General features: G+C 36.4%; 1 protein-coding gene across 2 annotated transcripts in view; it reads left to right on the plus strand.

Moving 5' to 3' along the window:
* Positions 1-10,422, plus strand: part of Aff2 (AF4/FMR2 family member 2) — a 475,715-nt gene that overhangs the window by 292,804 nt on the left and 172,489 nt on the right. For both annotated transcript variants that reach the window (XM_021187671.2, XM_021187672.2), the window contains exon 4: positions 3,833-3,877. In XM_021187671.2, the coding sequence (XP_021043330.1) occupies positions 3,833-3,877 (45 nt within the window). The remainder of the gene's footprint in view (positions 1-3,832; positions 3,878-10,422) is intronic.

Raw genomic sequence — 10,422 nt, forward strand, 5'->3', positions numbered from 1 at the left:
AAAAGAAAAAGAAAGAAACACACCAATCCAGGAACCAGGTGTCTTGTTGAAGCAGGAACTCAACTCTATGGCATCAGCCTCTTGCTTATATAAGTTTGGAACATAGGGAGGGGGATTTTTGGTGGGGTAGGGAGGTGGGGAAGGGTGATGGAAGGTATGGAGTGACTGACAGGACCAATGACAAACCTCTCCATCAGCAACAGCAGGGCAGAGGCAGGGCCAAACAGGACTTGCTGAGTCATCCTGATAAGGAAGTGACTCAAACTAGAGCCAGGTTCAGGTTAGTCCTCAAGGCCCAAGGCAGGGCCAAAATGGGGCCCAACAACTCCCATATGGCTTGAGGACTACAGTGTGGACCTCAAGGCTGGGAGCTTCTGTTGGATATGGCTCTGTCAGTGAATACCAGAAGAATACCAATAGTTATTCTTTCCATGGCACTTAAATGAGTCCTCCAGTAACTTATTGTCTATTTCTTCTGTAAACAGACAATTTCTCTGTCTCTTTATTTGCATGGAGTCTTCAACATAAGAGTGATGTTTTCTTCCATCTTTAAGCCTCTCCCCCACTCCCATACACCATCCTGAGCACAGTGTGAGCTCAATCAGGATTTGTTGTCTAAAGAAGTAAATGGGAGACCTGATGAATAGACAGATTGTGAATGAATGAGATTCTATTATTACCCTTGTCAAGGCTATCTCACCATGTATGGCCCAGTGGGTTTCTCATTGTTGTTTTCCTGTCCCATCTAGACCTTTAACTCGGAGATACAGGTCAGGTGTCAGCATTTGTCATTGTAAGCTCCCATGCCCAATGCTTTTCCAGACACTTAGGAACTGTTTACTCCTTAAGAAGCACTTGCAACTCCATTTGAGTTGTTTGTAGAGAAACCAGCTATCAGACTAAACTAGATAAATTTGCAGAAGTAGTGACTTCATGATACTAGATTCTAAGATTTTCTTAAAAAATAAATAAATAACTGTGTGTGGCTACATAAAGATTTGTCTGTAAAGTTCTCAGTCCTCAATGATTCTGTCTCTGTCTCTAATTGTCATTACCTGACTTTCTGCAGTCCTCCGCGTCCACATCTCTTTTTCTTGACAGAATTTCCTTCCATAAAGAAATGAACATCTGTAACTCCAGGAGGAGAAATGATATTTTCAGCTCCCACGAGGCAGCTATCAAATGCACTTTTCATAATAGAAGTAAGAAAAACCACAGAAGGGTCATAGCACACTCAGCATCTCTCAATTTACTTGCTAAACACAGGTGCACCAGAGTTTCAAGAGGATCAGTCACCATTACTTTTACTTTACATTAAATTATATTTTCTAGTTATAAATGCTGAAACTTTGATAGGCAAAATTACTGAATATGCCTCCTATCAAGGTTTCTAACCCAAGTTTTTGACTCAGGAGAGTACTCTTTCTGTTCAAAAATATTGGTGTTTTAGTCCTCTTTAGTTTCAAAATTAATATTGATATGTTTGTGTAAAAAAGGTAAGCAATGGTACTAGGAGAGGAGCTTGATGCCAGATATTTATCCTGTAGCATTGACTCTGACACTATACAACAATGACAATTTAAATCTTCATTACAACTTTGGATATTTGTGTTTGGGAAAGGGACTAATTGAAAATTTAAGAATCGTCTTGAAAACTATAGTTGCTGTACCATTGAGAAATTAGTGGGAATGTTTTTGTTATTATGAATTACCAACAAGAATTTTAAGTTGTAGAATAATACGTTAGACCAGAAAATATACATTCTGTGGACTATCATGATTTGATCATTTAAAAATCAGAATCTAAAGTAGTAGCTGGAGAGGTGGCTCAGCAGTTAAGAGTATTTGTCACTTTTAACAAGCATCCATAGCTCTAATTCCAAGAGATCTGTCACCTTCTTCTTGCCTCCATTTGTGCCAGGTGCACATGTGGTACACATATGTATATGGATATACATGGAACATTCTCCTTTATAGAGCTTTGTAGCACAGAGTCATAGTTGTATATGGATTATCTTCTCATTCACCTTTCTGTCAAACATACCAAGTCAATGAGAAAGAAAAAACATGTCTTTTTTTGCTTCCTATTGCATTTCTGCCTATTGCCAGCCTGATTCAAAAATAGGTTTCAAAAATATTTCTTGAATAAATTAAAGAATAAATGAACTATGTTAGGTCAATTACTTTTGAGCCCCTTTATAAAACCTATAATTTAAGGTGCTTTATAACAAGTGTCTAGCCAATTTTTGAACCTTTATTTGTAGTGTCTCTTTATCCTATATTCAAAAGTTATTGCATTAGGAAGGATGATTATATAATTTGTCATTCTGAGTGGAGAATGTTTAATATGAAAGGGAATACAGCTAATAATTATACTAGAATAACAAGTATAACTTGGAAATGTGTGTCAATCCAGGGTAGCTAACCTCATTATTGGACGCCATCTCAGCATGTCTCTTTTACTTGGGATCTTATGCTTCCTGAAACCGAGACCCTTACATGTAGAAGACATTCAACAAATTATGGTCGAAATCAATGGCTATTCAATAATGAATTTTATAAGACTTTAAGATTTACATGATATCATGTGCATTTTTGAGGTTGAAAAGAAATCTTGTGTCACAGGCCTCTTTTGATTTCCTCAAATATGCTTTAACTTTGTTCTTCAAATATTTTTAACTTCATCTGTAATCTGAGCATAATAATGAACCAGCATTGCAAGAGGTCTCGGGTTCACAGATACTGTATTATTGTTCATAGTACAGGACTTGCCCATCATCTCTCAAAGCAGTTAATGAGAGATAACTGCTCTTTTCCTTCCCAGAACACAAGTAATGGGATTTTTTTAATATACTAAAGAGAGGTGGGAATGTTTAGGCACAAGTACCATGGTGCCAGGTGGTGGTTCTACTCATCATTCACCACAGTTAACTGCTATCTCATGTTGATGTCTGCCTCATCGCATTCACTGGCTGCCAAACCCTGGGAGAAAAATGTCATTTGCTTGACATACAGCAAGTCCTCAGCATGTTGATGTTAAGGTTGGATTTTGATTGATTAAGAAAATGTCACACAGAGAGAGACAGAAAGATGCCTCATGGTATTCACGTACTATCTGCTTGAGATTTCCTCTAAATGCCAAGGCAAAGCTGCAACGCTCACAGGAACTCAGTTTATTTTGTATTAAAAAATATGTAGGCATGAGGGGAAGTGAGTAGTTTTATTGTAACTTGATATGCCATGTTTGGGAGGCCTGCCTTTTCTCAAAGAGAAATGGAGGCAGAGTTGATGGGGAAGGGGCAGGTGGAAAGAAGAGAGAAGGGAAGGGAAACTTTTCATGAGGTAAACATTATTATTATTATTATTATTATTATTATTACTATTAAGAATTTTTAAAAACAAAAATAGGCATCTGGTTATGACTGCCCAAGTTGAAGGAAAATCAAATTAATCAGATTTTATATAGCCTTCTTCTTCAAATGTAATAATATACAAATAATATACAAACCTATGTTTCAGGATTGAAAGGCTGGGAGATCACAAGGTTAAGTTCCCTTTTTGGATAAACCTGAAGGGGAGGAAACCAGCTCAGAGTCCTACAGTGCATGGGAAAGAGCAAGGAGTCACTTTCTTCCCACATATTACACTTTGGCTTCCCTGCTTTGCTGGAGTAATAAAATATTAGCCATTTTCAGACCTTGGTTCTTTCCATTTAAAAGGGAAAATAAAGTTGTTAGGGTTTTTTTCTGTCTTGATGGCTTATCTGACAGTGAACACTGCAAACTTTTCTGAGTTTAACTTGGTTATATTTATTATATTTTGTTTATTTTAGGTAAGCCTTACCAGTGATCCAAGCTGTGTTGAGGAAATCTTGCGGGTGAGTTTGAACTTTTATTTCTGTGTCGTTTAACAACAAAGCAATCTATCTGTTTAAATTGTTGAAAGTACTCTTGCACTCAACTCCAAGATCTTCTGCTTATATCACCTGCTTCATTTCTTACCTCTGATCACTCTGCACTCTAAATTAATTAAAGTTCTGGTGATTTCTTAGCTGGTCTAGGACATAACTTAGAATTCTGGAAAAAGATGCCTCTCATCGTATTTAGAAAATATTCCCTATTCACACATCATACCTTAATCCTCACCTCACCTGTCTGTTTTCGGACTCTCAGTGGCACCTCATTGGGACTTGAATACACTGGCAATGCAACATAGTTATAGAGACTGTGAAGGAAGCATAAGCAGGCTGACTGTCCATGCCTTGTATGGACAGCCCTACTTAGGAGAATGGGAGAAGCTTACAGGAAGAACGAAGTTGAAACAGATAGTTAGCACAGTAGTAAAATACCACAAGGAAGGGAAAAAGTGTATTTACCTATCATCTTTGCCAGTTGGAATCATATGGTAATATAGTATTTAAAGATGATGAATAATAGGAGGGAGTTCCTGCCCTGGCTTTGCCATTTGTCACTTTTGTGACTTTGTGACTTTGGTCAGATGACTTCATCTTTCTGAATCTCACTTCCTTGTCTGTCAAAGATTATAATATCATAATTCTCTTGTAAACTTCCAAGTAGTATATAAATGCTCATTATTATGATAAATGATGACCAGTATAGGCATGTGAAAACCATACAAGTTTTCTTCCAGGAAAAGAAGACAAAGTGTGTGTCAGTGAAACTTAGTAACCCCTTTCCCTCAGTTAACAACATCAGACTGACTCTCCTAAAGCCCCGGCTCCTAGGTAAGTGCTTTCTCAGCAGGCTAGTATTTGAAGCCATCCATGCCAACCTGCTGCCAAAGAATAGTGAAGAACATTATGTTGCTAAAAGTCACCTTGGCCTGCTAAACACTTTTCCTTCCTATGGCTATCTCTGAATCTGCTTCAGCCAAAAGACCATGCTTTTGAGAATTAGAAAGATTGGTCTTTCTTGTTTGATTGGAGATTATACTCTATAGACTGAAGATATGGTGGCCACTTTTGTAAGAAAAGAGCTCAGCAATTTGTTCAGTATCTATCCTTTGGGCCCTGGGCCTTGACAGGAACCATAAGAGTCACAGTGAAATCTACAAGCATGATATACCCTGGGAGCTTGGCTATTTGTTCCATTGGGTAAATACTGGAAATTCCATACAACATTCCTTGTTATCACCCAGCATCTTTAAAGAAAGGCAAGAGTAAAAGAAATGGCTTACTCAGTGGGCATGGTAACCTTGGTCTACTCTTGGTCCCCTGAGGGGCAAGCATAAATAAGTGCATCAGTCAGGGCTTTTGCTTTGCACCCAGAATGTCATATCCATCTAAGAGTCACCATCTAACTTGTCACTATTGAATTCTCTCCTTCAGGCATCCCAGCCTGGTGTTTAAGTGTGTCACACAGTGACAGTGAGGGAATTAGTGAGAACACCTGTCAGAGTCTGAACACTGAGGGAAACAGCAAGCAGCCTTTCACTTAAGCATGGAAAAAAGGCTGGTAGCCTTAGTAAGTTCATAAAAAGTAGCTGCAATTGAAGAAACAAAAGTCCTTCTGGTGTTCTTGGAAGAGAACCTAGGGAAAATTGGTGTTTTGTTTTCTGTTTTAATTGGTTGATTGGTTTGGGTTTGGAAGGTGTATTGATTGTTTAGAATTCTGTTTGATTTATATTCTTCAGTAGTGTTATAAATGAATAGAAGTTCTCTTATGGAAGAGTGGAATGTTTTATTCTCTATATATGGATCAAGACTTAACTTTCAAAGTTTATTCCTAAAATCTTATGACTTGTATTTAAATTGTTGTAGACCACGCTGCATGTCATGACAGAGCATACTTTAGGACTTGTTTTTATTCACATGTCCATGCTGCTAATTTCAGGACCCTGTTGTCTCTAGGTTGTGTCCTTCTTCAGGAAAAAATATTTTTCTTTTTCTCAGCTTCTCCAGTGAACCCCTCTGTGTTTTTCAAACTAAATTGATTCAAACACAGGCAAAGTAACTTTTCCTTTTCTCAGTTTTTCTCCTGAATCCTTCTGTGTTTTTCAAACTAAATTGATTTAAAAGCAGATTCATCTCTCCTAGGTAAAATAACTGTGTAGCTGGAAGATGTGGCTCTAGCCCCCTGAGGAGAAAGAATTGGCTCCCAGTTGCTCTTGGCATTTCTTTCCTTAGGATCTGCATTAGTCTGTTTATCTAAGCTACAAAGGAAGATAAGCCCCTTTCTACCTCACTGCTTAACCCCTACTAAAGGAATTTTATTAATTAAATTTGTTCTTTGACAATTTGATATACATTGTACATAATGCATTGTGATTACACTTATCTCCCACAATCTCTTATCTCCCTCCCACCCCTGTCAACCACTCCTTCTATTGATTTCTTTCTCACATTTCTGTCATATTGTTTCGTGACAGAAGTCACTGTACAGGCTATTTGCTTATGTATATTTTAGTTTATTCATTCTTCTAACTTTCCTTCCTCTCTGATCATCTTTTCACTACTATATATGAAAACCCAAGGACAGATTTTTTTATTAGCCAGGTGTGACACCATCAGTGTATCCTATTGCCAACTCTGCAAGCAAGGGTGGGGCTTGCATGAGGAAGAAGTGGAGTAAATCATAGTTTTCTATGTTGTTGAAATCTAGTGGTCTCTGCACTATCCTTAGCTGTCAACTGCCCTGCCACCACCAGACTTCACTAAGAATCTCTTAAAAATTATATTTAAAAATTATATTTAAAAATTCATACACTGGCTAACATTTCTTGCATTTAAAGAGAAAACACTAACAACTTTAAAAGAGTTTGAGCAAGCCATAATGACAGAAATTCCTCCTTCTTGGCATTATAGAATATTTTCAAGTTTCATTTCAATTGATAATAAAGACAGGTATAGCAAATATACTACTCATGATAAAAGAAGTACTACTAATAATATCTGGATAGAATTTAAATACATTTATTTGAATCCTCAGAGAAACCTCTAAAGAAATAATTTTGTATAAATTATGTACAACATTCATCATGCATATATTTTTCACAAAATATGTACAAATTAAATTCTTCATATTCAATATTTTAAAACATACTAGAATGTATCCACCTATGAAAAAAACCTCATAAAACTACTTTGTTCCACAAAGCAAGCTACACAGGCGCAGGTGTATTTAGCACTTCACAGGAATATTATCACTTATTATAAATTTTATAAATTAGCCATTTGTAAACTAGATCCTAGCTTATATTCTTGTTTCTATCAGTGTGCCATTTGCTCTTTAGAGTCAAAGTACTCTCTAGTGCAAACAGAAATAAAAAATAACAATAGCTCTACCCACTGATGACATTTTGCAGTTACAATTCATTTATCATACAGGGATTCCTAGACTGCTCATAAGTAATAATATGGGCAAAACCAGCAGCTTCTTTTCTGAACTCTACGGGGTTTTATGCATCATAGACTCATCATTTCTGGGAGCATTAAGCCAATGAGAATAGCATGCTCTAAATGCTACCATCTAAGGATGGATGTTCAGTGATTATTTGTTCTGCAACAATACGATTTATTTGTATCTAGCAAGAATTTACATAAAATGTCAACAAACTATCAATTAAATCCTTTCTAGAGTCAAAAATGCAGATAGCATGCTTCTTTTAGATTTGATGCTGAACAGATTGTGTTTCCTAGCAAAGTACCTTCTGTAGATGATAATTTCATAGGCAAACATCTGTAAGGGTAATTCACTGTTTATGAGAAATGCTGAATTCACTATCTAGGATTTAGGAACTGTATTTGATAAACTGTGCTTTCTTACAATTTCCCTTGCCATATGGATCAGGTTGGTAAACACCTACACAGGCACCACTTTTTGATTACAGCTGATCTGCATCTCTACAGCATATTAAATTATGGCAATTCTACTCCTTAGTTTTATCTTTGTTTATAGTTTTATCATGGAACAAACTTGGCAAATAATTACAGGATAGCCATATACAGTATTTGTTTTTTTTAATTTTTAATAGGGTTGGTGAAAAAGTTCACATTATGAGTGAGATAAAATGGATCAGGGAACAAAATTGGTCAGACAATTATGCCTGAAAGAAAATTTGATTGTATTATCATAATTATAAAGAATAATAAGTACCTTTCAGAAAATTTTCTTTTACAAATTTAACCAATAATTAGTCAATTGATTTTATATCCTGTCAAATGAGTCTGTAAATAGTTTTGAAATTGAACTCATGTAGGATATTTTCTCTATAATTCTCTTAAACATTAATTCTTCTGGAACGTCCCTAAAAGTATCTATCCCATTCTGGTATGGCCTTTTAAAATTATAGTTTCTTGAATACTATATAAATAGCATGTCTAATGAAGACAACAATTGCTTAATATAATCAATACTATAATTAATGTTAACATTGATGGAATCAAATAAATGAACTAATGATTCTACCCCTACCTAATCTGACAACTAGCTCTTACCTAATGACACTGTGAAATATGTAAATTTATCAGCAGGTGAAAATACCTTTGACTGGGTAAATTATATGAAGTATTACCTTTTCTGAAGCTAATTCAAACCTCTAATAGACTTAATAAAAACCATCCACATGTGAGGTGAGCTATTCATAGAACCAAATTAGCCCATAACATATATTGTCCATTATTTGCTTCCCAGTAATCATTTCCCCTTTTCTCTAACACAAAACTAACCTAGAAGAAAGATGCTAAATTTAATTATAAAAACTATTATGTGAACAATGAAGGTAAGCTCGCCAATGAGCTTCCAAATGCACCCAGAACCTGGCAAGCAGCTGAAATATTTTCATGTGGAATCTAGGGGTTTACAGCTAGCATATGAGGTGAATTTTAAATTATTTTACAGACGTCATTGGGAAAGTGAGTAATGTGAGTAACGAGGTGACTGGCTCAGTGAATCATGAGAACCTGTCACACATGTGGAGATGTCAGGAAAGAGATGATGTCAAATACCAGTAACTTAGCAACGGAGCATTTAGCTATACAGGGACGGAGAAAGAGTAGTCCCTTTAAAATAGCTGAGTAGATATATGATTCCCTATATATTTTATATATATATTAGGTGAGCTATAAAAATAAGTCTGTTTTCTGTCAACCTGTTTCTTTTCATGAATTTGGTGATTCATTATTTTCCATTGAACTGAATGAAAGCCTGTGAGAATTTAAGCCATGTGTAAAATTTACACCTGCTTTTTGTATCTTAGATATACAGAAAAGGGCAATGAAACAATGCATTGGCTTGACAAAGAGGGTTCTAGGTTTATCTGAAAGAAGAAACAGCTTTTGTTTGAGAACCACCATTTTGGTCCTTGCTTTGTCAGTAGAATTGATTTAGGAGAGAAAAACGATAGTACAAGAAAGTTTGCCATTCTATTTGCTACACTGCAAATATATTACCAGTGTCTGGAAAAATGCATCAAGTTAGCAACCTTTTCATAATCAATATGGTAGGCATCTTCTCATTTAAAAAAAAGGAAGAATAAAGTAAATATCATTCCTTCTCTAATATATAAAAAGCATTCTGGAGCCTTCCAACTGGATTTCTCCATGTACTCAGTCTGAAATGTGCAGTTGCTTCTGCAATAGGTTTTCCCTTTAAGTTCCAGGAGGCAGCAAAGGATGATAGGAATAGTTTATACTATTTTAGAAATCTTTCGTATCTTTCTCCTGAACAAAAATTTGAAGTAAAGTTTTCCCATGCCTGGCACTGGGGTCTGCCATAAGCACACATACATACAAGTAACAGTAAATGGACTCAGTAGGTTGTGTGTGTGTGTGTGTCTGTACATACACAATTACATATATACATACAAACAAACATATATGTATATTTTTGTGATTATGATAGTCAGGATTCTGTGAAGGACCAGAACAGTCTGAATGAAGTGCATGGCTGTGTTCTGAGTAATACAGCAAGGGCTCCTGGCAGAAAGGCCAAGAATCCAGCAGTTGTTTACTCAGTAAGACTGGAAGTCTCAACAGTCTCATTATGGTGCTGAATCCTGGAGAATACCTAAAGAGCTGATGGTCTTTTGTCTGTGTTGGAAACATAAAGTGATAGATAGCTTTTATTATCAGCCAAGGAATATCTCAGCAACAGAATAAATGAACTTGCTAGTGAAACCAAGGATAAGCCATCAAACAAAAACTTCCCTCTTACATGTACTTTAACATGGACTGTCATCAGAAGGTATAACCCAGATTTAGGGTTCCACCTCAAATGATGCAATTAAGAATATCCCTCACGGGCCAGGCATGGTGGTGCACACCTTTCATCCCAGCACTCGGAAGGCAGAGGGAGGAAGATTTCTGGGTTCGAGGCCAGCCTGGTCTACAAAGTGAGTTCCAGGACAGCCAGGGCTATACAGAGAAACCCTGTCTCAAAAAACCAGAAGAAGAAGAAGAAGAAG

The sequence above is a fragment of the Mus pahari genome, chromosome X, assembly GCF_900095145.1.
Source record: "Mus pahari chromosome X, PAHARI_EIJ_v1.1, whole genome shotgun sequence".
NCBI classification, from domain to species: domain Eukaryota; kingdom Metazoa; phylum Chordata; class Mammalia; order Rodentia; family Muridae; genus Mus; species Mus pahari.